We start from the raw sequence: 27,561 nt of genomic DNA, 5'->3' as shown, positions 1-27,561 counted from the left end.
GATGGGTATCGCTTCACCTGCTTTCACTCTCTTAATTGTTGTCAGCCATGGGCAAATTATGCATATTTTTAATTGAATTTTATTTGTTCTGGAAGATGTTTGGGAACTGTGTGGAATTGCACACAGCCTAAATCTAGCCCATCAGAGTGCTTTCCCCTAGGCCTCAGACTCTAGATCAGTGGAAACCTTGGTGAGGAAATTAGCATGAAGACCAAACAGGGTTTTTTGTTGCAGCCTTAACAAAGACCATAGAATTTGGAAAAAATTCTTCCTTGTTCCTTACAGTTAGCTCATGGATGAAGGAGAGGGGGAGAAGGTAAAAAGGAGACAGGAGAATTTATCTTTTCCTGTTCAGACAAGAAACAGGAGGAGGAAAGATGTTCATTTGTTTGTCTGCAGACCAAAGGAAAGGAAGAGCTGAGGGAAAGCAAGTTCATGACAAGGAAGCTACTTGGTCTGAACATCAATTCTGTAATAGGGTTCTTGTGTTTTTACTGTCTCAGTGCATTTTCAGCATTGCTTTGTGGTTCTGTACTTTCATCTGAGCAAAATACATCGCAGGGTTACATTTTCTTTCCATGTGTTTCTGCTGCATACTATGAAATTTAACAGTAAGGTTTTGTGCAGTCTTTGGAATTCTGTTTAATAATGGCAGAATTTGCTATTTTGCAAAACAGGACCATTTTGTAAACACATGCTCTAGAGGTATGACTATTTGCCATGTTGTTTAAAAAAGTAAATGGAAACCATAAATGATTTTAGTGTATTGTATTATATAATAGGCCTGCAGCTGACGTTGGGAATTAGTATACTGATCTCTTAAACGTATCAGAACAGAATACAAAGGTACCTTCCTTCTATTTATAAGATAAGATTTCTGTCAGTACTCATTACCTTAAGATAAATGAAGAGATACTTAGTGGAAGACAAGATTGTGTGTTAAAGCTAATTACTATCTAATGTATTGTAGCTGCAGATGTCCTTAGTGTACGGAGTCTCTGCTTCCCTGACTTACCAGTCACAATAGAAAATGATCTCCATCAGTCTCACGTTTCTCCATCAGAAATATCCTTGAAAAAATACAAAAATAATAATTTGGAGTTAGTTTAGTGCTTATGAATTCTAGGAAGTGAAGGAAATGCTGCAATATAGGTAAGCTGTTGTTGTGATTTAACCCCAGCTGGCAACTAAGCCCCACACAGCCACTTGCTTACTCCTTCCCCGTGGGATAGGGAGAGAATCAGAAGGGTAAAAGTGAGAAAACTCGTGGGTTGAGACAAAGACAGTTTAACAGGTAAAGCAAAAGCCACACACACAGTCAAAGCAAAGCTGGGAAGACAAAATGTTGTAACTCTGAACATCATCTTTTTCGTCTTCTTCCTCCAGCTTTTATTGCTGAGCGTGACTCCACATAGTATACAATGTCCATCTGTAGCTGTCCTGGCTGTGTCCCTTCCCAAATTCTTGTTCATCCTCAGCTTCCTCTCTGGTGGGGTGGGGTGAGGAGCAGAAAGGGCCTTGACTCTGTGCAAGCCCTGCTCAGCAGTATCAAAAACACCCCTGTGTTATCAAGACTGTTTCTAGCACAAATCCGAAACACAGTCCCATAGCAGCTACTGTGAAGAAAATTAACCCTACTCCAGCAAGAACCAGCACAGCTGTGTAGAGTTAAGTTTTCTTTCTCTGACCTGCCAGTTTTTGTACCCTTCTGCACAGAAAACGACCTGGTTGGATGACAGCACAGTTCTGCGTTGGGAGCATGTTGTACCTTGGACATAGGGCTTAATAAACAGCTTAGATAAGAGATTTTTTTAAAGGTAGATTTTGCTGCCTGCTTGAGGAGTTTTAAAATTGGTTACCCACCACCTTAGCTGGCCTATTCTCTTATTATTTATTGTTATTGTCATGCTGAATGATCTAAACATAAGAGAGGCAAGGTATATCGGGAGAAGTAATATAGGAATTTATACGGGGAGAAGTGATATATTTTATGAAGCCGGCTAATCGAGATATTTAGAAAAAGCATAAGAGTCTTTGGCATACAACCATCCATCCTGTATTCCTCATGACAAGGATTATTGAAGGATTATTTTTCCCTGTTCCTTTCCCTAAAAATCTCTTCTTTTTATTTACTTAATAATGGATATATCTGTGTGTCATGATACAGTGTTGTGCAAAGACTTTGTATACCCATAGTTGTTCTTAATTGGAGGCCACCTTTCCATGTATGAAATTTTGATACTGTCTGGGCAAAGAGCTATTAGTATTTCAGTTTAATTTTTTTCCTCTCTATATTTATTATTGACATGTAAAAATACTGTGGAGTTGTGAAGTTTGGCAATCTCATTCTGTTCTTATCTGATTCTCTTCAGATTGGTGGGAGTTTTGCTTTTAAATTCTCTGGCAACATGTTTAGGACCCAAGTGCACTTTGCAGTCATACAATAAAACCAAAAGTTCATTTTTCGTTATCACCTCACATTGTTTCTTAAACACTTCCTTAACACTTTATTCTTATATGAATTTTCCTATTCTGCTTCTGGTGTACAGTATAACCATTCCTTAGTTTTGGTACTCTTATCTGTTAATTTGAAACCTTCTTAAAAAAAACCAAAATCCTGCAGAACGTATTTATCCATGATGTGAGGGGGTTAAGTGTGTTTTGAAATATATGCATTTTAAGCATGTCACTGTCATGCTGAGTTCATGAAATAGCTATATATATTATTACATGTATATCTAAACATGTGATTATAGTTGCCTGATATTCCCACAGTTTCCTCCTGCATTTCATAGGCTTTGAAACTGTGACTCATGGCATTGTTGTTGGGTTTTTTTTTGTTTTTTAATATAACTTTTAAATTATTATATAGACTTGTAATAAATTATGCAGAATAAAGGTCTATAAATAAGAGGGTGAAAATAAATTCTCATCTAGTAAAAGGCCCCTTCTTCCAGTGTTTTAAAAAAATTCTTATTTTGGGATTGCATCTTTCACCATGAGAACACACCGCCTTACTTCTTACTTTTTACTTTTACTTTTGTTGCCTATGGCCTTATAGCCTTAGTTATAGCCCTTACAGAAGCATAGAGACAAAAATGTCAGAACAAAAACTAAACTACAGGCTTTATTCTAACCAAACAGCTCATAAATAAATAGATGAAATATTTTTTTTAGATGGAGATGTATAGATTTTAAGTATCTTTGTCTGGAAATTGTTAATATAGTTTCTAACTATCTAATAATTATGAAAGCATCAGAATCTTATTTCTACTGATGGTAGCAAAACATTATTCTTTCTTCTTACAGGTAAGATGCTTAGTCTGGCTTGGCAAGATTGTTTTCTACCTTGGCCTAGAGTTCAGGGGTTTTTTGTGTCCTAATTTGCAGTAATTGAAAAGGCTGGTTTTAAGTTTAGAGTCCAATCTCAGCATTTCAGAGTAAGGAATTATGAAAAGTAAGATCTGTATTTTGTTCTTCTAGGGTGCCCTTGAAAGTGGAACAAGCAAACAATGCTCGTGATGCCTTGGCTAAAACAGTGTATAGTCATCTGTTTGACCATGTAGTGAAAAGGGTAAACCAGTGTTTTCCATTTGAGACTTCTTCTTTCTTCATTGGAGTGCTAGATATAGCTGGTTTTGGTAAGTATACTTAAAGTTATTTCTAGCTGTCACTTGTTGCCACCAAAGATTCAATGATAAATTCTGTAACGAGGAGTGGGAGGGTTTTCTTTTTGGCGTTAAAGGTCCCCGTAAAGCTTCTGTCCTTTTCAGCTCACTGAGATTCAGAATAGGGCATGTATGGTGGTGTGCTCTGGCCCTTCTAGTGTTGTTCAAGGGAATCTTTGGTTTTCAGGTGTTTAGAGCTATGTTATCCTGTGCCAGCCTTTTGAAGCATAGGTGCATGAGGATGTATTGGTACAATTTCTCTGTATGGTAGCATCTGGCTTTGGTTTACTGCCAACTGTCTGTCATTTGTCTTAGAAGTACGATCTGCTGCAATATTTTTAGATCTGTCTTGTGTACAACTTGAAAATCTGTAAAAGGTTTCATTTTGCTGAAAGAAACAGGTATGGATCCAAACATGTTAAATATTAGCATTGTGCAGCTTCTCTTATTTGCTGTTTAATATAAATTCTTGGAATGTTTATCATAAAAGTTTAACTTCTGTCTTTCAGAATACTTTGAACACAACAGTTTTGAACAATTCTGTATAAACTACTGTAATGAGAAACTGCAGCAGTTTTTTAATGAAAGAATTCTGAAAGAGGTATGATGTATTTAGTATTATATTTGAGGATTTATTTTTTTACTGTTGCATTTGAGCATTTATCTTTTTGCTTAAGAGATACCTACAGTAACTCTGGTTTTCATAAGATTGCACATTATGCTTGAATTAAAAAAAAATCAGTTTTCACACTGTGTGACATCTGGGTATGTCAGAAAAGAATATGGCATTCTGAAAACCAACAATATTTTTCCTTCTTCTTTTTTTCCCCTCATTAAAATGAGTTATCCACACTCTGGACAATCTCTCATACCAAATAGGAATATTTAGTTGCATGGGCTTGTCATTAAGGTGGCAACGTTGGAATATATTTAACTATGTAAGGAAATTCTCAAATGTATGTTGACTCATCCTATATTTTAAAATTACTTCATGTTTATTCAATAAAAATATGATAAGTGGTGTTTTCTCTTAGCAATTACTTTTTTTTTTTCTTTAGGAACAAGAACTTTACCAGAAAGAAGGCCTGGGGGTTAATGAAGTGCGTTATGTAGATAATCAGGACTGTATAGGTAGGTTTTTCTTGAAATGTTAAGCTATTCCTTGATGTCATGGAGAAAAAAGCTTCAAGCAGAAGAGGCAAAATATGTATAACACCAGTAATTTTATGATTTTATATATAGCCTCATACAATTCAAAATCATAAGAGTTCATAAGCATTGCTTCAGTGCAAGCATTAGATATTTCTTCTTTCCACAGAAGAAAAATGTAGTAAAAATTCCTCTTACAAGAACAGTTTCATAGACAATGGAAAAAAGTTTCAAAAGCTACAAAATTCTTGTGTCTAACAGTTTCAAGAGCATGAATTTCTATGTTGGCTTTCAAGGGCTTTTGTATATGTAGGTGAGAGGTCAAGGCAATACACTTGTTAAAAGTTGTGAAACCACCAATACATGCTCAGAGTCTGGTCTGCCTTTCCTAAAACAAATGCATTTTGTTTTAGTCCCTGGGCTTCTGTTGTCAATGGAAGTATTAGGCTTCTAATTTTGATGTGTGATGAAACAAAAAACCAACCCCAACAATCTAAGCAATTATCCCATAAAGACCTATGATCATACCGTAGGAATATTTAGGCACCTATTGGAAATTAAGATGACTAAATTCAGCCTCAGACTGAGAGTAAAAATCAAACAATCTGTACCTGATCCTTTTCCCCCTTGTTGCATGCGTTAGGAGTTAGAACTTGGTATGTATAGGATATCAATTAAATCAGCAATTCAGATATACAGAATTAATTTGCAGTGACTTCTTGTATTTTGTGTGAACAGCTTTCCCTACAAACATTTATACAGAATCAGATCAGCAGCATTTACACTTGCAATGTTGAGTTCTGATATGAGTTTATATATTCAGTTTTTGTAAATATATTTTGTTTTATTAATAGATTTGATTGAAGCAAAATTAGTAGGTGTACTGGATATTTTGGATGAAGAAAATCGTCTTCCCCAACCAAGTGATCAGCATTTTACTTCAGTTGTGCACCAAAAGCACAAGGACCATTTCAGGCTCTCAGTAGGTTTATTTTTGCTGTCTGTTTTGTTTTAATAAAACAGTTCTTGGAACAGCTGATAGTAACACTTCAATTTAATGAAAACCTTTCCTAAGAAATCTCATGCCATACCTGTCTGCACAATCCGTACTTCTTTGCTAAGGACAAGTTTGGTTATTAGATTTGATGAAAAGTTCACTGAAGGCCTTAAGTCTTCAACAAATTCTAATATCCTGCTGAAACTAAAGCCATATTCTTCACTTACATTTTAAGTTTGTTAACATGTAAAGCATGAATAGAAAATAAAAACACATTTTAAATTGTTTCATATCAGATGAACTGTTGTTGTTCCTTTTAAAAATTGCTTGCTTTGGAGAATGTTTGACTCAGGTGGAGTATCTAGCTAGCACTTCAGAGATCATACAAGGAAGACCTTTTTGTTGATTTATTTTTTAACATAGAGCACTTTATGGAAGATTTATGCAAATTATTGCAATTTAAATAATGAATCCTGTTGAAATTAAAAAAAACAAAACTGAAAAAACACAAACAAGGGAAGCCAAATGAAATTGTCATCCATTTGTCTTTCATTAAGTCATTCCACTTACCTGGATTGCTGTGGAATGAAACATTATTGTTGGTATGTGTATGATCAGCTCAGTGGTTGCCTGTTAAAATATACCATCCAAAACCATATATTAAATTTCTGTCGAATCATATTCATCAGCTGTGGAATGAATGGTATAGAAATTGGCAAATAAAGTCAAAACCAAAGTCCACTAACTAGTGTTAGCAATCCTGATGACTTGTATTTTGAATGTGATGTTTCTAAAGTGTGAATGAGACTGAAATTAGGGGTTTGAAATATCATGGTTTGAACAGGAATGGTAGTGATCATCACAATTGTACTTATAGGAAATGTAATTTTTAATACCTAGTGTTCCCAGTAGATCATGGTGGTGTTCTAAGAATAAACTTTTTCTTACTCTCCATTGTAATTCTTCTTTTGTAATTCAACTTCTTAATTCCAGATTCCTAGGAAGTCTAAATTGGCTGTTCACAGAAATATCAGGGACGACGAAGGCTTTATTATCCGACACTTTGCAGGAGCAGTATGCTATGAGACGGTAATTTTACTCATGAAACACTATTTTTGTTGTGCTTTGTAGTACATTTATATTTTTCAGTGTATATAGGTTAAATGATAAAATTTGCTTTCATCAGAAGAGAAATTCAGAAGTTGATATTTCTTAACTTTGAAACTAATTTTTTGAGTATTTATCAGAATTAACAGTTTCTTTTAACTTTTCAGGTTACAGACAGTTTTACTGATTTATTTTGTGTAAAAGTTTGTTTTGAGTATATAGGTCTATGATGTCAATATTAAATATATTGATTCATGATCTACTGCAAATTTTCCATCAAAAGATGTTTGCATCTTAGGGCGAGAAATATACTGTGTGATCAAAAAGTTTTGTTAGACTGAAGAATAGCTTTTTGGAAGCATGCTTAGCATGCTTATCCTTGTAAATAGTCACTGTGTAATTCTTCGTGTTTTCAGTTTGTGCTGGCAATGGACTCATTCATGTAAGAATACAAAATACCTGAAATTACTACTCTCAAAATACATTCCAGATTCTTGTACGTTTTGGACTACTATTCATCATACAAAAACATTGAAACACCATCAATTTTTAAAAATAAAGAGTTTAGGATAAAATGAAGATCCATAATGCTTTGTTGTTCTGGTTTGTAACTGCAGCATGTATGAAGGAAGCGACTTCCAAAGACCTTTTTTTCTCATTTGAAAATGTGTACTTTAAGGGTTTGTTTTCGTTTACTTCAAAATACTTCGAGTGATAATGATTGCTGTGCTGTTTTGAAGTAGACACATTCTGTAGGTCCTTTTACAAATAAGAAAGTTGAAGTCTGTGTTACCTTCATGATTTTTCTGAGGTTGCTCAGAGTCAATATCAAAATAATCAAAAAAAATCGGAATTCCAGTAAAATTGGAACAAATTGTTATTTGTTCCAAGTGCTCTATTTTTAACTGTGTACTTCATCATGATACATTAATAATGCCTGAGAGTGTCTTCAGGAACAGAGGTGACAGATTTGATTACATATATTTATCTATCAGAGCTAATCAGATATGAGGTAGCTGTGGTCCAGAACTATGTTAATAAGCTAGACTTAATTTATCCTTTCCCTCAGAAGGGCTTACTTAGCTTGAGCCTTAAAACTTTTGGACTATAGTTGCCTTGTTCTTCTGTTATTTGTTTTTCTTTTTCACTGCTCTTGTGGCAGTTCTCACATTCTGATTTATGATGAGAACGCTCATTTGGCTGCATTCATATTCTAGTCTTGTGTTTTCATGGTCTAAGGGAACTTTGGAGGCCTGTGTTTGTCCTTTGATTCTCATCACCATTAAGTCCTTCTATAGGATATCTGGCAAATTGACATTTTCTTTCAAGTAGTCTTGGCCTCTTCTGTTAATTAATATCAAAGTCTCTATTAAAGTTGCACCAAAAGCTATTGAGATTTTAGTTAATGTGAAATTGGATACTAGTGTCTTGATCTCTGAATTTCAATGTAATGTATTGTTCTTGACTTCTGAAAGTTAGTGATCCAATTCAAATAAACCAGAGAGATAAAGTTCGTAGGAAGGGACAATATGTTTTATTAAACCAACTGTTCATAAATAGCTGTAGTACTACTAAAATAACCAGTTTTCATTTCATTTTCTAAACTGTATAAATATACCAATTAAAGTGTGAACATTTCACAACAGATTTTATATGATATTACAAGCAGTGAAGAATTAAGCTTCTCAGAACTCTCAGGTGATGATGTGCTGAGTCCTGGAAAGGGAAACAAGGATAGTCATTATCAAATACACAACTGATCTCTTAAAAGGCACTAAACCTTACTTTGGGTTTCATGATTCCAACAACATCCTTCAAATTTAAGAATGTCTTTTCTCTCTGTCATTAGTGTTTTGTATATCCAGTTGAAAAGTTGTTTGGAATAATGTGTGAGTATTTACATCACGTACTCTTGCTGATTTTTGAATTTAGTATGTGACTTAGATTCTTTAGTTTTCTTATTAGACTAAGGTAACTGGGCAGTGAAACAAATGTGCTGTTATCTCTTGGGTTGTCTTTTCAGATGCAATTTGTGGAAAAAAACAATGATGCTTTGCACATGTCCCTTCAATCTCTTATATGTGAATCCAAGGACAAGTTTGTTCGAGAGTTGTTTGAAGCTAACACGAACAACAACAAGGATCCCAAACAAAAAGCTGGGAAACTTAGTTTCATCAGTGTGGGAAACAAATTCAAGGTAACATCATATAAGAAAGAGTCTTATCTTCTTGTAATGTATGCCAGTTTTAAGTTACCTGCATTAAGTAGAACCTAAGATTGGGAGAGCTAGCAGTAGCTTAAGATTCAAAAGAAAATTCTGTTAAAAAGACAGTTTTTTTTCCTATGGAATTATAAGAAACCAGTATACTCAAGTTATGTGCTATGCATTTCTGATGAAAATATCTTTCATAATAGTCCTTACAGAGATTATACAGTGATTTTTAAGTCAGAATCTTGCAAAGCCACATGGAAGTCTTTATTCAAAATGTTTAATGTTTTGAGATTTAAGTTGAAATTAATTATGCCTTCTAGAAGATGTATTGATTCACTACAGTTGACCACTCTTAAAATTCAATACTTAACCTAACCACTTTTTTCCTCTTCTGAAATATAGTCATGGCTTACACAGGAAGATGTTCATTGTGCTGAATGTTTCCTTTCTCAATACCTGAATCTGATGCTTCTCCTCATTTTCTCCTTTCTTCTGCTTGTTGTAAAGCTGATCTTCAAACCTTGTCTTCTCCAAATTTTTTCTACATCCTTTTCTCATTCAGCAGTTTTATTTTAGCTGGACTATTCCAGCTCAGGATGGCTAGAAAGAGAACTATAGGGGAATTAAGAGATGAAAAGCAGGCACACCGTGGGCTGCAGGTAAATTTTTCAGTCTCCCAGATTTAGTATTGGTAGAGCTGCTGCAATTTCAGCAAGAGCTCTTCTCAACACATCTGGGCCAGATCCAATGAAGGATTTGCATGCCTTCAAGTCAGGTGCAGCAACAGTTTTGGTATGCTACCTTATCTAGAGCAACCATAAACCCACATCATTTTCCTAACTAGACTCCTTGCAGTCCCTGGGGAACGTATCTTAGACAATCCAAAAAACCTTCTTGTAGAGTGGGACACTGCCAGTAGCAAAAGAGTATTTCGCTCCATATCAAGGTTAAGTGCTGAAGCAAGAATGCAAGATGAATTCCTTCTTGCATAATTGTATCTTGTGGCTAGCATTTGGAACTGTTCTCTAAAGATGCAGAGGCTTAAGCACAGGTAGCAGCACACTGCTTCGGGTCTATACTGTGTTTTATGGCTATTGTATTTCTTGTAGTGAGCACCAAGTTATTGGTCAGTCTGACAAAGGGTATTCTCTTTATGACCTACTGGAGATGTGTTGTTATGTAGCCAGGAGTAAAATTTTCATGGGGCAGGAAGAGTAGGAGACAGAGCCTGACTTGTAAGGTAGTGATTTTGGCATTTAACTGGGAATTGGGTAGCCTGCTCTCCTGAGTTTTGCTCTGATGATTATTTCCTCCTCCTCCTTATTCTGTAGTGGTTGTAGAATTTAACTGTAGCAATTGGTTTAATATAAAACACATGACCAGAAGGCAGACTGAAAAATTACATACAGATAATCCATGTCCTAAGCAAACCCTGCAGCCATTGAGTCTGTTGTAGGTGAAGGTGAGATTCACTATTTTTTAGAACCGCATTTTTAAAATGAAACCAACTGTGGGATCTTTTGAGAGTTTCCACTTTCTTCCATCTGGATTTTCGGCTTCTCTCAGATTTAGCACCCCACGTCCAGTAGATATGGACTTCTGTATGTTACCAATGTCCAAGGACAACTGAATTAGAAAGGGAGACATTTTTAAAATTAAGCAGCAATTGAGTGGGGAACTTTTGGGACTGACCTTTGAAAATTGGTGTTCACCTCTGCACCTAGAACATAACTAAAGTCCTCTTTGGATCTGGCCCATCAGTCTATAATTCTTTCAATGTTTTCAAGTTTCATGGCATTTTGAATGTATGTGTTACTTCCAGTGATTCATTTAGTGTTACCTTCCCAGACACAGCATGTGATGCTGATGAACACTAATAGCCTTGAAAATTTCACTTCAGATGACATCAAAATAAGTTCTCTTATCTTACTAGATACTTCCTCTCGTTAAGAATAAAAATTCTTAGTGCGTTAGTATGTAAGTCGGTCTTCTAAAATGAAAAATCCTTCTAATTATATCAGTTATTAGATGATGTTGCAGGGACTTCTCTTTATGAAATCCTTCACATGTCCCTTCCTTATAACTAATTAAAATTAATTCTCATAAATCAGTTGAGGAAATAATGATTAATTCATCATCAGATCTATTAAAGTATCTTTGAAATTATTTTACCTTACTATGCTAATGATGAATTGAATCGTGACAATTCAAAGAGCAGTAGTTTTAGCAATATGTTTTACTTGTATGCACATTTTATTAGAGAAATTTACCTGAGCGTTGCTCTGGCTTATTTCTTGTCAAGTCACAGAGTATAAGGAAGGGGTATTTTTCCTCAAGCAGAAATGTACTTTGTTGATGGAAATTAGGCTGTCCCTTTCAAAATTAGCTGTTTCTAACTTAAGAAAATATAATAATTATAATCAAGTTGAGATATAAAGAGTATGTGTAAGTGAGAACTGAGCAGGAGGTTATTAGTGTTTGTCATGTCTCTCGTGGCACTTCTCTCTTTCTAACCATATCCATGTTAAGTTAAAAAAATTCAAACCAATTTTATCCACTGGGAGTACAACTGGCAGCTGTAGAATATAATTGAAAGATCTGGTTAAAAAGAAAGTCAAAAGTCAAATCGTTTCAATTTTGCTTTCAGTACAGAAAATTAAGAATATGTTAGGACATACTGAATTTGTCTTCCTACAGTCTATATACTTAAAGCTTGCTAGTAAACTAGAAAGGCTGACAAAGCAGTAATCTATGTGGCAAAACAGACACATCTCTAAAGTAAAGATATTGCTGTTTTCCTGGTGTGGTTTTGGAATATTTGAAATCCCTACCAATTACTTTCAAAAGCAACTGTAAGTTGTTTTCCCTGATAACCTTAAGTCTTTGGTTATCTTGAAGACTTTTGCCCTCAGATAATAGTAGTCTTTTCTCATCACAGTTTGTTAAATGCAGCCTCAGTAAATGCGATTTTGAAATTGTAGTTTATTGTCATCAACAGAAAATTGGAAAGTTGAAAGTTTGGAAATAAAAATAGATTATTGCAGGTAAATGTTGACTTAACTTGAAAAAAAACCACAAGAAAACTCTGAGAATATGTTTTCTGTGTTAATTATTTAACATACAAATATATACTTGTTATAGATGAAAGTCGTTATTTCTTTTATTTTCCCAAATGGACTTGCATGTTTCTTTGATAACGATGTTGTAATAAGTAACTAGTCCATACAGTATTGTATAATTAAACACAACCAGTTTCCTCAGGACCATTCATGCACACTTGCATGATTTTGTCTGTTAAAATTTGTGAATGTTTGGTTTATCAATTCTGTCGTAATAACAATGACTATGCATGCAGTAATGCTATACTTCTATTTGGTGTGTGTATTTCTGTAGTTGCCATGGTTAAGGCTCTTGAAATACCTGTTTTCTTTTACAGACTCAGTTAAATTTGCTTCTTGAGAAACTTCACAGTACTGTAAGTATATATACAGATGAAGGTTCATAATTTTTCTCAATATGGCTTCCAGTAAGTGTGATTAGTAATTGCTTTAGAGTTTGCAGCTTTATGGCACTTTTGAAAGGTCTTCCTGTGCATGTGATGGTTGTTGATTTACTTGAAAAAAACCCCGAACTACATCACCTTTAAAAAAGTTCTCGTAGAGTGAAAGTTACACAATTTGAGTAAAAAGGATGAAATCTATCCGGGCTGCAATCACCTTTTTTGTTATTTTTACTTCTTTCCATTCATTGGTTAACACTGATTACTAATTTGCAGAAAATTTAGAAATGTTATTTAAAAGTAAGGCAGATGATAATTTATTATTAATTACTGTTTTCAGATTCCATAAAGTTATTAAAAGTAAAATTTTTCATTTCACAGGTGGTCAAAGAAACTTAGTCCCCTAATGAGTATTTGTTAATTTAACGGATGTATTTAGATAGCTTGTGAAATTCTCCATGTAGTTCAACATGCCCATTTTCTTGTAGAACTTGGAGTTGTAGGCACACAGTTTTGTTTCTCTGAACCACATGTTCTAACTAATATTATATACAAGGTTACGCTTTGTCAAAAAAAGAAAAAGGGGGGAAAACCAAGTGCAACAAAGGGATCAGGTGCTGGAGTGTAGCCAACATACAAGATTTTACTGTAGTCATGCGGCTGGTCTGAAAGATGATGTCCCTGGAACTGACATGCAGTCCAGGGAAAAAGTGTGTGGCCAGGCTTACTGTACTCTTGAGTTTAGCTGACCCATGACTGAGGAGGTATTGTTGACCTAGAGCTCCCTTGAAGATATTCTCTCACTCTCAGCTGAGAGATGGAAAAAAGAGAGAAGACGCTGCAAACCAGGATTTCTCAGTCCCAATTTTGTTTTAGTATATAAAGGTTATCATTAGTGGTCACCTGTTCCAGGAAAACCTGGATAATTGGATGGTCCTTTGCAAAAATGTCATTCTTTATGAATGTGAAATGATCAGAGAAAGCAGTGATCAAAATTGTAGAGGTGGAACACATGGTCGTAAGAGAGAAGCAGACTGAAACGACATTGGGGAAGGGAGACGAGCTGTGAGCCAAAGGAAGTTGTAAAAAGTAGAAGTTAAGGAAGGTCAAGTTCATCTGGCATCATTCTGATGTCAGGAGTCTGGTGGCGTGCTCACTGATGTGAATTCTGAAGGACTGAGGCATTTAAGTGATGTGACTGTAGAAGATAATGAGGGTAGTAGAGTCTAGACTGATAAATCATAATTAGATTGTACTAATGTTAGGAAGAACATTGTTGAGTGAAAACTCGGCAAAATTGAGGATCCAATTAATAGCTTTAGCATGGAGATCAGTTACATCCATTAACTGGTTTAGACCAAGGCTACAGTGCAAAACTGATATACAAAAGAAAAAGAATGGGGGTTGGGACTAGATGGTCTTTTAAACTCCATTCCAACCCTTCGACATTCTGTGGTTCAATGATAATATTGACATTTCTCTTTTAGAATATTATTATTTTGTATCTTTTTTTCCCCACCCATAAGTGTTAAATGATTAACTGTTATTTTAGGAGTTTTAAAAATGTTTAGATTCTGCTAACTTCTTGTTTTGGTTATAGGGGTCTAGCTTTATTCGCTGTATCAAACCTAATTTAAAGATGACAAGTCATCATTTTGAAGGAGGACAGATCCTCTCTCAGCTTCAGTGTTCAGGTAATATATGCCTCTCATATTTTTTCCCTGTGTTTTTTACCTTGGGCAGTACAGATTAATCTAAGTTTGAAATATGTGAGGTGAAAGCAATATTTCCTTGCTTGAACTGCTGTTTTCTAGAAGGCAGGTTATTTATGCCTTATGTGCAGTTATTTAGATTCTTAGTAACTTAGCACTCATTTTAGCCAATGGAACTCTAGAAATTAATCATGTGAAGTGCCATAAGGTCTCTTCTTTGCAAGAAGAGTTGATGTAATTTCCATTGACTGTTTTTATTATAATTAGAGGTCAAGCACCACGTGCATATGTAAGAAGCCACGTAGCTGTACATTGGTACAAAATTTGAATTTCCTGACCTGGAGCTGAATTCCATCTCTTTGTGTTGCCCACAGTGTTAATAGGGCAGTAGTTCAGTCTGGAACAATAGCATTGTTTTAAATTACTGGGACAGTTGAAGTGCAAGAAACTCCTGTGTGCATTTAAAGGCAGTCATTGTTAGCTGAGATATCTAATAATTGAAGCACACCTGTTTTCTTTTATAGATTTTATAGATACTATGATAGAGTTTAATCATATTGGTTTAGTTTTTCAAAATGTCTTTATGTCTCTATTCATTTGATTTGGAGCTGAACATGCAACACAGACATTTCAGTATAGCCTTTCCTGTTGCTTTGTACACGAAGATTGTAATGCTCCATCTTCATTATTCTTGAAATGCTAGATGCTTCCCAAATTTACAGCTTTAGTTTCAAGAGTGAGTATTAGCAGTTTTGCTCATGCCCCACTGAACAGTGGAAGTAACTGCTTGCTTGGGAATTGTTGTGATGGCATTTTCATTCTTTATAGGGTGTTTGTTCAACAAAGCACTTCAATATATTTTTCCCTTTTCTGTATTTTTGTACTTTCAGTAGTTTTCAGTTGATGTTTTGAGAAGCTGACATATTTCACATGTAATTTTATCATAACAAAAGCTTAACAACTTTTCAGTACTTAAGTGTTCCATTAACATCATTAGTAGCAGATTTCTTCAGGTTAATAGCATTTGGCATGAGAGGAAAAATTAGCAAATTACCTCCTCTCCCCAACAACAACTGTGATGCTTTACAGTAGTCTTACAAGCTCAGTTGTCTATCTATGCTTTCTTTGCAACAGTAAATGAAGCTTAATCTAGTAACACAAAGTCATAGCATGGTAATGTTAAAATACCAAGATGTAACGTTATAAAATCTTTTTTGAAAAAGACTTTGTTTAAACAATCAAATTTCAATTGAAAGCAAATATGCAAAAGTTTAAGTTGTAAGACAGCGACCATAAGTTAAGGACTAACTTGAAAAACTTATGTGCAGCCTCTGTTGGTAGGGTTATGAAAAGCAGTGGGCAAAAACTGGCATGGCCTGTGCTGCCTTAATTATTTCGAGTTTTTTACTGACTGTGTCTGGGCGTTACTGATGTCCTCCTTGCAGCCGAAATGTAGTAACATTATTCAGGACATTAAAGTTTCATCTTAGCAGCTGATACCTCTTATTTTAAGTACAGCGAATGTTCCAGCACTGCATATGCATTTGTTGTTGCATCTGCACAACATCTCACGAATACCACTGACATCATGAAAATAAAAGCCTGGTTGGACATTATTTGGTGGAGGGCTTTTTATTTCGCTTTGTTTGGGTTTTTTTCCCTTTAAAAATGAAAATGTCAAGTCTGCTGAAAAAGGAAAGAAAATTTAGAAGAAATATTAGAAAAAAATTCCTCTTCATGATTGAGTGTTACTTGCCTCTCAAATAGGGAGAAAATTGTATGGGTTCTTCTCATCTGCTCAGTATTAACTTTTTGTGACTGATCACAGTATCAAAAAATGTTAGAGGCTGGATCAAGTCTCAACTGAACTTTGTGGTTTAGTCTCTGGACAATGTCTTTGAGGCGTATGTTATAAACTACTTGTTATCATAAAATTAGGTGCTTACTTTCCATGTTACTAACACGAGCTTTTGTGCATGTGTTTCTGTGAATCTAGGAATGGTGTCAGTTCTGGATTTAATGCAAGGTGGTTTCCCTTCACGAGCTTCATTTCATGAATTATATAATATGTACAAGAAATACTTGCCTGAAAAATTGGCTCGACTGGACCCTAGGCTTTTTTGCAAAGTAAGAAATAAATAATTCTTCTGTATCAGCCAGGAGAGAAAATGTATTGTGGGGTTGTTTTTTGTGTTTTTTGAATTTTCTTGTCTTTTTTAAAGGGGCAAAATATAATCCTTTCTGTTTTCTGTGTTTCAGGCACTATTTAAAGCCTTGGGACTGAATGAAAATGATTACAAATTTGGGCTAACCAAGGTGTTTTTTAGACCTGGCAAGGTAATCTTTTTCTTGGAGTTCATGAATGTGAATCTTAAAATAATTTCAGTTGGAAGGGACCTTTGAAGGTGATGTTGTTCAACACATTCCTAAAAGTGTGGCCAACCTAAATAAGACTGCCCAGGATTTTTGTAAATATTGTTCATTTTCTATGAAAAAACCACCGAATATTAGTACTGATACAATTGTTTTTATAGTCTTGCTGCTGCTGCTGTATTTCTAATGCAATGTTTGTATTCCCAGACTTATGTTGACTATTAAAAAGAAAAAGTCAGAACAAAGAAGAAATATTTTCTAGTAAAATCTATTTATAGCTGAAATCTTCTTCTGTGATTCTGAGCATTGCTGCTGCTATGCAGAGAAAGGAGATGAAGTAGGGATCTGTTGTGATTAGAAAGGAAAATTATTGTACTCCCAGAAGAATGTTCTTACTATCAAAATTACTAAAAAGCAGAAATGAATGCAGGATTTTTAGAAAAGGTTGCCTTCAGCAGGACTCTTATACAAAGGTTAAAAATTGGGAAGTGCTTTCAGGGTTTAGTTTTTCCCCAGATATACAGTTAGATGTGTCCTGAAGTTGTGGAAGGCTAGAGTAAGTTTTCAGGATGTAGCAAAACAATTGATTTTTTGGCAATAAATATTTTTAGTGATTAGTAAATGGTTGGATTATTCAAAATGCCAAGTGTTGGACATCAATAAAACAAACAAACAAACAAAACCCCTACAGTTGTCATTTCCGTTATCATTAAACAATAAAGTGATGTCAGATACATCTGCTCACTTTCAGTAATTGAAAGCTGATATAATGACGACGTACAATTTATGTTAAAAATATTTTAACTTTTTAATTAAGCATGATCTTAAATGACAATGTCTAACACTCTCTGTTCTCCTAATTTTACAATAATTGTTGTATAGTTTGCAGAGTTCGATCAGATAATGAAGTCTGATCCGGATCACTTGGCAGAGCTGGTTAAACGAGTGAATCGCTGGCTTATCTGCAGTCGTTGGAAAAAAGTTCAGTGGTGTTCTCTCTCAGTGATTAAGTGTATGTATTTTATGTTTTATTAAATCAAAATGTTTCTTAAAAAGACAGAAAAACAATTATTATCACCTTGAAATGTGGCCAAGGACACATATAGCAGATGGTTACATATGGAAGTCCAATCAATGATTTCAAAGCTGGTGAGATTTTTCTTTGTTTTTGTGCTTTGTGTTAGGTACTTACAGGGGGGTTACAGCCGAGTTTGTACGAAGTGGGGCATACAGCCCACCACCAGTCTCCCATGTCCAGTCTACTTGGGTGCTTACCAAAGCCTGGGTAAACACTCTCACATAAATAACCGGCTACGACAGGTCTTGCCAGGAAGAGTGTTCTGTATCATCAGGAAAGAGGAGTGGTTCCACCCTTAGCTGGCAACATAGAGTCACTTGGTTCTGGGAAGTACCTACACAGAGGTTGTCATCTCCAGACAGAAACAGCATGTTTGAAAGTGTTGATGTGAACTACAGGACAAACATCTCCACTCCAGCAATTACTACTCATCAGCAAATTAGTCCCTGTCACTGTTGATGTGCAGTTTCCAAGTTCTTGGCCTGCCCAGTTTATAGAATCATAGAATGGCCTGGATTGGAAGGGACCTCAGAGATCATCTAGTTCCAACCCCCCCGCCACAGACAGGGGCACATCCCACTAGACCATCCAACCTGGCCTTGAAGTTTACTGTGCAGAGTAGCAATGAAGTGGTGTGGAACAGAGATTGGTGCTTGTGGTGTACTTCAGTTAAGATGTGTGGGAGATGTGGAGAGATCTGATGCAGAACGTCAGCAATCTATAATAACACAGAGGGTGAAAAGTATGCATTAAAATGGGGAAGAAAAGCAAAAAGACCTCATACCAGTGCACACACAGCTTTGCATTTGGACTGGCACAGTCACACTTCTACATCTGTCACTGGTCGGCTATTATTTTTTGCTGCTCATAGTGGTGCAAATAGAATTTGTGAATTCTTAACATATATGTTTAAGACATCAGAAATTGTAACGGTGAAATCTTTTACTGTTTAGAAATTAATTCCATTTAGTCTGTTTTTCAGAAAGACAGGACAAAGTTTGTCAATGTGTCCAAAAAGTAGAAACTTAGGGAAATAATACTTATGTATCTTACTTCTTTGTAGTGTTTTATGGGAAATTAGAAGCTAAGTTTTTTTCCCAGAATAAAGCTGAAATAGATATACAAGAAGTAGAGTGCAGCTTTGTGACCACTGAAGTCTAATGGTTAAATATACTGTGTTCACAAACTCTGTGCTCAGCAGATGACTAAAGGCAACGTGGATCCTTATATTTCCTTTAATAGATGTATAGAAACTGCATTTATTGTTACACTTCTGAAATACTCAGCACATGTGCACGTGCCCTGTGCCTTGATTCTCTATTTAACTTGCCTCCTGGTCGCAGTCATTTGAGTCTTTAGATGAAGTCTGTATTAGAACAACAGCTAGAGGTTTTGTTTCATGGGGCTTTTTTTCATTCTGGTGTTGTAGAGAAATGCTCTGCAAAGTTGCAGCCACTTTATTATCTCTAGCAGATATTGGCTTGATTACTGTTCAACACAGCACTTTGACTTAAAGTTAAGTGTTTCCTGCTTGCTAGATCCCGTGACTTTTAACAGAGGTTGCTGATGTTTATGAATCTGGAGGGAGGTGATGGTGCAATGCTTCATTGTTCCTGTCTGTTCTGGGTGGGAGCCTCTGTGTCTGGCCCAAGACTGTTAATTCTGCTGTCCACTGTGTCTTAAATGTTGTGGTTCCAATATAGAATGAGCTCTCAAACACATGGAGTCTACATATGGTTTTGAGCTATGAAACGTGTAATACAGGAGTCATGTTAAATTGTATAAAACATTGAGATGATATCTTCTGTGTCTTTACAGTGACAAATAAGATAAAATATCGAGCCTGTGCCTGCATTAAAATACAAAAGACTATTCGTATGTGGCTTTGCAAGAGAAAGCACAAACCACGGTAAGAAGATATTCCTTGGCTGAAGAAAATAGGTTTTAAATAATATTCTCTTGTGACTGTAGAAAGCAGAGATTTACTATTGAAGGAGACCTTAAGAGTTTCTGTGTTCTCTTTCCCAAGGATCAATAGACTAAATCCGAACCTTTCCTAAGAGATGTTTATATAGCTCTTTGCTCATAAAATCCTTCAGGGGCAACCTAGTTTTTAGAAATCCTTCTTTTAAATCTGTCTAAATGAATTTTAAGCTCATTAATTTTTGTCCTTTACCCATTCTTTTTTTAACTTAGAAATAATTTTGTTTTACCTGTCTTGTCTCCTCTTGAAATTAAATAATTCCATTAGCTGACTGCATGGAATACTAATGGAAAAAACACTTCGGTCATTAAGCTCTGCTGACATCTTTATGTTGTTTGATAAAGATCCAACTCTGTTCTTCAGTAGTGGGCTTCTTATAGAATTTTTTCCTTTACATCCTTTAAAAGTTGTATTTCATTTTTTGAACCTTGTCATTTCTGACCGTTTTCCTTTATTTTAAGCTGTTTAGTACTCATCTTTAATTAATTGAGTTAGTTTCTACTTTTTATGTGTTGTTTTTTGTGATTCTGAGTTCCGTGATTTCTGTTTAGGAAGACTGTCTGTAGAGTTGTAACTTCTGTGCATGTCCTTCAATAGTTTCTTAAAAAAACTCCCAAGTTTTCCTGAATTCTTCCCTAGCCTTGTTTTTTCACTCCTACAGGGTCTAATGACTGTGTTCCCTGCTGTGTTAAGTTTTATCTGTTTCAGTCCCATTAGCTTTTTGAGTAAGTGGCACTACTCAGCCTTTATCCACTTCAGTCAAAATTCTCTAGTGAACTAAGGATTTAATATTGGGGGGAAAAAAAACCCAAACCAACATTAATTCTCAAAGTAAAAAGGCTTTTTTTTATTTTGAGTCATTGACTGCTAGTCACTTTTAGTTGCTTTGTGCAAAAGGCTACATTAATTTGTTACTTGATGTGATAATGTTTGAATTTCAAAAAAGAGGGTGAGTTTTGTCAGAAGGCATAATTTGTCTGCCATCTTCCTCTTCTGAGTGAGTGATTAGTGGTAGTTTTAAAAATATCACCTTCTAAAAACATCTCAAGATACAAATAAACTGCCCTTCCTTCACAGCATTGATGGCCTGATAAAAGTGCGTACACTGAAGAAGAGACTTGACAAATTCAATGAAGTAGTAAGTGCCCTGAAGGAGGGAAAAGCAGAGACAAGCAAGCAGGTCAAGGAGCTGGAGTATTCTATTGATGCATTAATGAACAAAATTAAGGTATGTGATAATAAGGAGAGAAATAGTTTCTTATCACTGGAATCTTTAAAAAACTTCACCTAAAGTAGAAGGCCAATGCATTTTTCTTTAATAGAAAAGGTACTTTACTATAGTGGTCTTAATTTTCATTCACTGGGTAAATCCTGTTTAAAATTATTTGTGAATGTAACCTAAGTGAATCCTGAAACTAGATCTATATGTCTATACTTTGGTATTATTATCTGAGTTTCAAAATGGGCACTGAAGAATTTAAAGCAAAAATGCATGTTGATATTATGAGAAGTGTTGTCAATAGTTTGCTTATTGATTTTATTATTGGAATAATGCATAGTAGCAATATTTTAACTTCATCAGGGCTGAAACAGACAAGCCTTTGTCACAGGATAAAGAGATTTCTGTTCCAGTTAAGAGGTTTTTCAGACTTGGTAGTAAAGAAAATTCAGCTCACTGATTATGCTTCAGGGTCTATAGTTCTCAGTTCCATACCACAGAAGTAAAAGACAAAATGAAAGGACACTGGCATTTATTAATGTTAGAAAAAATTGGGTTTGTTGAATTCTTGTTTCATGCAATATTACAGCTTCCTTAGTGTACCATATTAAGATCTTTTTATTTAAAATCACAGTTGAAAAGATGCTAGAGTTAACCTGTCAACTTAGAGTTCTCTTTTCTAATAAAAATAATATAATTTGATTATTACCATGATACACCCTCAGGAAAGGTCAGCAAACATCCCATATTGCAGTTTTATTAGTATGATGTGAATTGTAAAATGAAATTAAATTGTAGCTATCAATTAGGTTGGAAAATGTATGTAGCAAAGGCTATTTTTTAGAGTATTTTCAACCTGTCATTTGCTACTAATGCCTTTTTCTAGAAAGTTAGTCACAGCATGGCCCATTATTTTTTCTGAGTGCTAGCAGAAGTAGTGAGAAAAATATTATATTCTATGACATAAAAGGCAGAGCTGTAAATAACCACTATAGCAGATAAGAACACAATGCAAAATGGACATGGACAGGCCTTACTTTTCATCCTAGCATGGTAAGAATTAATTTCTGTTGCTTAAAACTGCAAAATTTAAAATATGAAGGCATGTTTTAAAGAGAAGTCATGTTTAATTTCAGGGGTGAAAAGGAGATTACTTTTATGGTTTTACATGAGAGAGGACAATAATGAATCCTCAGGATTTCAGAAAGAAAGAGAAAAATGGACTCAAGCTTCCCCACCCTGACGTGTATATATATATTATATATATATTATATTATAGTATATATATATTGTATTATAGTACTCACTTAATATTATTTCAATAGAATATAATCCCCTTATTATTTTTGCAGACCACTGTAATGACTAGAGAACAGATACAGAAAGAATATGATGCTTTAGTTAAAAGCTCAGAGCACCTTCTGAGTGCACTGCAAAAGAAGAAGCAGCAAGAGGAGGAAGCAGAGAGGCTGCGACGCATCCAGGAGGAAATGGAAAAAGAAAGAAAGAGACGTGAAGAGGAAGAACAGAAACGAAGGAAGGAAGAAGAAGAAAGACGTCTGTGAGTCATGAATAAGTTGCTGGTTATAGAATGAGAAGAAAATAGGAAAGGCTTTTTAATGAGTTTGTTTTTAATAGCTGTACACATAGAAAGTTACTTGGATTGTATTCCTGGTGTGCTGTGCAGTGTGGAAATGTTTCCTTTCCCAGTGAATTATAAGGCAAGTGTTAGAATAGCGAATGGAAGAGATGATATGATGTAGCTGCAAATACAGATGAACTTGAAAAATGTCTTGACTTTACATGTAGTGCCCTGTTATCAGGACTGTACTGACGTCTGGATTACCATTCAGTTTTATGGAAGATACTTTCTATCTCTCACTATCTCATGTTCACTTGCATCATAACAACATGTTTTCATTTCCTTCTCTTTTGTAATAGGAAATCTGATATTGAGGCAAAGAGAAAACTGGAAGAGGAAGAGAGGAAAAAGAGGGAAGATGAAGAAAAGCGTATTCAGGTTAATATTTTAGCTCTGTGTGGTTTTGGCTTTTTTTTTTGTTGTTCGTGGTGGTTGTTTTGGGGTTGTTTGTTTGTTTTGTGTATTTATTTACTTATTTTTGAATCTTTTTTGCAGCTTAGGTTCTCCACTGAGTCTAATAGCTTAATTTTATAAATGCATGTCTCAGTCATTCACCAGTGTTGCTTTAGTAGAAAATGTAAGGCAAAAGTCATGAATAGGGCATCCCAAGACAGATCACCTATTTCTAGTTCGCGTGCAGCTGTTGGTCTTCTGAGTAGAGGTGCATCTGTTTTTAAAGGGATTTGAAAGTTATTTTAAAGTTAAAAATACACAACACTGGAGAATTCTAGTTAAGCCTTTGAAGTTTTTGCAGATGTTCCATGTCAGCCAAGTTTGTCACTTTTACTGGAAGTCACATCTGGATTCGGACCCATATGCAAAGCAGTGCCTATTGCAAAGTCCTGTAGTGTCAAGTGCAGAATATCAATGAAGTACTGTGTTAGTGCTATGGAGGAGTAAACTATAGTGCTCTGTATCATTTGAATTTTAATGATCCTAAAAACTTTTGAAGACTAGTTTTCATAATAGTGAACAAAAAGCTTAGTGTATTTTTTTTAATGAGTAATAATTATTTGGCACTTTATTTGAATAGGTAATACAAGTGGTGGACAATAATTACTTGATAAACTATATGGAAACCAAGCTGCAATCTGTAGCAGTTTCATTTTTCTTGGGTCAAACTGAATACTGATGCTGTTAATTTTTCAGTTCTGTAAATTTTGCACATTTTGAAAAGCTATTAATATACTACTTAGCATATTTTTCTAATATTGCTTATGTAGTGTTTTGGTTTCAATTGGATAAGGTTAAAGATGTCTTTTTATAAAACAGGCTGAAATTGAAGCTCAGCTAGCTAGAGAACGAGAAGAGGAAACCCAGCACCAGGCAGTGCTTGAGCAGGAACGTCGTGACCACGAACTTGCAATGAGAATTGCCCAGAGTGAAGCAGAACTCATCAATGATGAGCCTCAGCTTGATTTAGGATTGCGCAGGTATGGGGTTAAGTAGTTACATTTTTCTCTCTCTTTTTTTTTTTTATTTTTGCTTCTTCCTATCCTGATCCATTTGAGAAGACTACACTCTTGCTGGTTTTATGTATCGTTGTATTCAATAAATGGACCTCTTAAGTCAGTGTACTAGAATCTTTTTCAAATTAACTTGTGAAATTTGTTAGAAAGATTGCTTTTGCTTAAAGACTTTCTTCATTTTGCATCTTGCTACATCAGTAATTTTGTAGTTGCTTGTGAATACAATTGCAGTTCTCTTTCTGAGTTCTGACAAGGATGGCAATCAATTTAAATTCTGATTTTTATGACTCATTTAAAGTAGGGAATGGAATTCTTCAGTGGTAAGTAGTAATAAAATAAACCTTTTCTAGTACTTGATGATTTGGCTTGTACAGTGTTAATTTGGGGGAGGGGATTTAAACAAGAATCCCTCTTTGAATGCAGAAATAATAATAATAGTTATTTCTGTGTCCTGACTGGTAAGTTTTTTAAGTGAATGAATCTATCTGATATAGATGTATTTGAAAATTAAATACTGTATTAGTTTCGTTTTGTGTGAACTTTTGATGTGTCATAAGAATTGCTAGACTTCTGGTATAGAGATCCACATTACCTGTCTGCAAAGCAAGAGCTCTTCATGTGTAAAAGGTACCTTACAAGCAACTTAGAAGTTCCAGTAAAGATGGTACTTACTGGTCAAATTGCATAAACGTACCTATGAGCATGATCACATAATTGGTGACTTCATTAGTACTAGTCTGCTCAGTTTGTTGTTGAAAGAAGGACTGTGAGAAAATTCCCTGTGTTTCCATGGAATTTCAAGCTCCCAGATGTGTTTTCTTTGTTACCTAAATTTTATCTAGATGTATACTTTTTTTTTTTTAAATAGCTGCATGCCTACTTGAGGTAGGTGGGTAATGTTTTTTGTCATGTACAATACTGATTTCTAGATGCTTCCAATAAAATTGTTGTTGTCTTGCCCTCGGTTATACAGTAGCTGTCACCAATAAGACTAACATGCTTAATGCATAGAATCATAAAATGGCTTGGGTTGGAGGGCGACCTTGAAGGTCATCTGGTTCCAATGCCCCTGCCATGGGCAGGGACACCTTACACTAGACCAGGTTGCTCAAAGCCCCATCCAACCAGGCCTTGAACAGCTCCAGGGGTGGGGCATCCACAGCTTCCCTGCCCTGACACAGAGCAGCCTGTTTCAGTGCCTCACGCCTTTCCCTGTTTGGATTTTGGTGCAATACTTTAAAGGTAAACACAAGGTCACTCCAGTGTTGCAACCTGGCAGAGTTCTCTTAAATACGAAAAAAAGGAGGCAATAGACAAGAAGGGCTTAGAGAACTCAATAATTTTTCTGTCAGTGAACTTCTAATCTCCACAGTGTTTCCTACTGCTCATGGGTGATTTTAGTATTTGTCTTTCTTGTATAATCCCAGAATGGATGATGAACTAACCATCATCATAACTCTTTATGACTGCCAGTTTCTCTCTGGTGTGTAGCGGTAGGAGACTGAAGTCTCTTTTGGATGATGGGAAAGTGCTGAATGGTCTGAACAGGTTAGCATAGTGGTGTAAATCCATTGATAATACACAAATCTAGAAAAAATAATAGATTTTTCTACTTATGTGGGATTTCTTTTTGTCTCATTGGCGAATTTTTTCCCCCTACCGTTTCTAAAGTCTACTTCAAATAGTTTTAAGCACGTTCAAAAATTGATTAGAATGCTTTTAATTTAATCTTTGATTTATTTTATTTTGGTTTGCTTAAAACCAAACTAAAACATTCCCCAGGCCCCAATGTCTTCTACTAAAATCAAAGGGTAGATTTTCACATAACTTCAGAAATTCGCTTAAATGTAGAAACTAGAGGAATTCTCTGAAATTAAAACTCTTTATTGGTTTGAACAAAATACTAACTTAATAACTAAAACATAAATTCTCAGAACTTATTGATACCAATCAAAATTTTACTAGAGTCTGAGGAAGTTCCATTAAGCCATCTTCTGCATTTGAGACTTGCACATTACATATGATACACTAAAAGCAACCTTTTCTGTTAAAGTTCTGCTGTAGTAAGATAAGGCATGTATCCCTTCATACTAAATTCATGTAGTATACTCGTTCTATGCTGTTTTCACACGATTTTGTAAAAAATCTTTTCATACTTGCACATTGGTATGAATAAAAGGGTATTTTCTCTTGTATGGTGCTACCTGTGGAGTGAAAAGAGTAAGAACAAGGTGATTTTATATGCTTATTTTTAAGCAACATGTGGTACCTGTATGTTGTCATATTTGAAAATGAGTAGCCTCTACTTTGTTCTTTGCTACCCAATACCTTGCAGCATTCATCATTAGTTTTTATAGATATTTAAAAGTACATAAGTATTAGCAGTTCCTTTAAAAAATATATTTGTTGGCTTCTGTCAAAGAAGAAAAGTTACTTTTCTGGCAGTAGATCCAGCATTTTTATTTGTGCTTATTCTGTGTGGGATATGCTGGACTTCTAGCTTCATCCAATTTTATTACTCATCCATAGTTTAAAAGGATGTGTAATAAGGGTTTTATGGCACCTAGGGGTAAATTAACAGCAGTACTTAACACTTAAGTAAAAAATAAGTTAAATAATAGATATTTGCATTCAACTGTGTAATGTTTTTAATTTATGTGACTTAGTGAAAGATACAGTATAGCATATTACACCAAAAGAAGCTAGTCACAGAGAAAGTGTTGCTAGACTATCTGTTCTGTGTGTTGAGTTGGAACAACCCAAAAAAATTTTAATTTGTAGCATATTTGGTGCTACATATGTAGCACACTGTAGGTTTCTTGTATGGCAGTTAAAACTCAGAGTCTTTTCGCAGCTTGCATGAAGAAGCATCTGTCCTGTTCCCAGAGAAGCTGCACGAGGATTGTTGTTATTTCTTGTGATATGCTTATCCAAGAAAGAAATGTATCAGTAGCATGGCTCAAAATCTCTGATTTTGAAATGGTGGGGGAAGTTTTCAGCTGTGCATTTTTTCCTGATTATAATTTAACTTGTGATTAAATGAGGAGGGGGAAAAAATCCTGTTTCTCAGTTAAAAAAAAAAAAAAAAAGATAAGATGTGAAAGAGCAGGAAATACTATGACCCACCTTTTCCCACTTCAGATTATTAGAAAGTTAACTGGGAAGTAGTCTATCTAACATATATCTTCTATTTGCAGAGCCAATGGAAGAAAGCCACAAATGACTGCGTATGGCATTTTTTTGCATTTGCATGCTCTAATAGAAAAAACTCCCCTACTAATTAATTGAAAAGAAATTGATATTGTGCTCTTGTATACTAATACTACATAATAATCTTTGTTAACATGCTTCTGTAACCTCTAAATCATTAATACCTTATATTCACTACTTTGCTTATGTCTAATAAATACTTTAATAATATTATGCTCTTTACAAAATCAGGACTCTGTGTG

The 27,561-nt window shown here is 35.1% G+C and overlaps 1 protein-coding gene across 6 annotated transcripts in view; it reads left to right on the top strand.

Annotated features, from left to right (window-relative positions):
• Positions 1–27,561, top strand: part of MYO6 (myosin VI) — a 108,415-nt gene that overhangs the window by 64,665 nt on the left and 16,189 nt on the right. For 3 of the 6 annotated variants that reach the window (XM_039379138.1, XM_027713572.2, XM_027713571.2), the window contains exons 13-29: positions 3,484–3,641; positions 4,178–4,269; positions 4,727–4,799; positions 5,672–5,799; positions 6,808–6,903; positions 8,945–9,118; positions 12,570–12,608; positions 14,233–14,326; positions 16,341–16,471; positions 16,604–16,681; positions 17,600–17,729; positions 19,614–19,704; positions 20,857–21,007; positions 22,351–22,559; positions 22,940–23,018; positions 23,913–24,073; positions 27,307–27,336. In XM_039379138.1, the coding sequence (XP_039235072.1) occupies positions 3,484–3,641; positions 4,178–4,269; positions 4,727–4,799; positions 5,672–5,799; positions 6,808–6,903; positions 8,945–9,118; positions 12,570–12,608; positions 14,233–14,326; positions 16,341–16,471; positions 16,604–16,681; positions 17,600–17,729; positions 19,614–19,704; positions 20,857–21,007; positions 22,351–22,559; positions 22,940–23,018; positions 23,913–24,073; positions 27,307–27,336 (1,914 nt within the window). Of the gene's footprint in view, positions 1–3,483; positions 3,642–4,177; positions 4,270–4,726; positions 4,800–5,671; positions 5,800–6,807; positions 6,904–8,944; positions 9,119–9,640; positions 9,787–12,569; positions 12,609–14,232; positions 14,327–16,340; positions 16,472–16,603; positions 16,682–17,599; positions 17,730–19,613; positions 19,705–20,856; positions 21,008–22,350; positions 22,560–22,939; positions 23,019–23,912; positions 24,074–27,306; positions 27,337–27,561 lie in introns of those variants that run through there. The other 3 variants (XM_027713574.2, XM_027713573.2, XM_039379139.1) reach the window with 2 other exon arrangements.

Source organism: Pipra filicauda, unplaced genomic scaffold (assembly GCF_003945595.2).
Source record: "Pipra filicauda isolate LSUMZ 115617 unplaced genomic scaffold, ASM394559v2 scaffold157_size4220110_pilon, whole genome shotgun sequence".
Classification (NCBI taxonomy): domain Eukaryota; kingdom Metazoa; phylum Chordata; class Aves; order Passeriformes; family Pipridae; genus Pipra; species Pipra filicauda.
The sequence above is the reverse complement of the archived record's forward strand: the minus strand, read 5'-3'. Positions and strand labels throughout refer to the sequence as shown.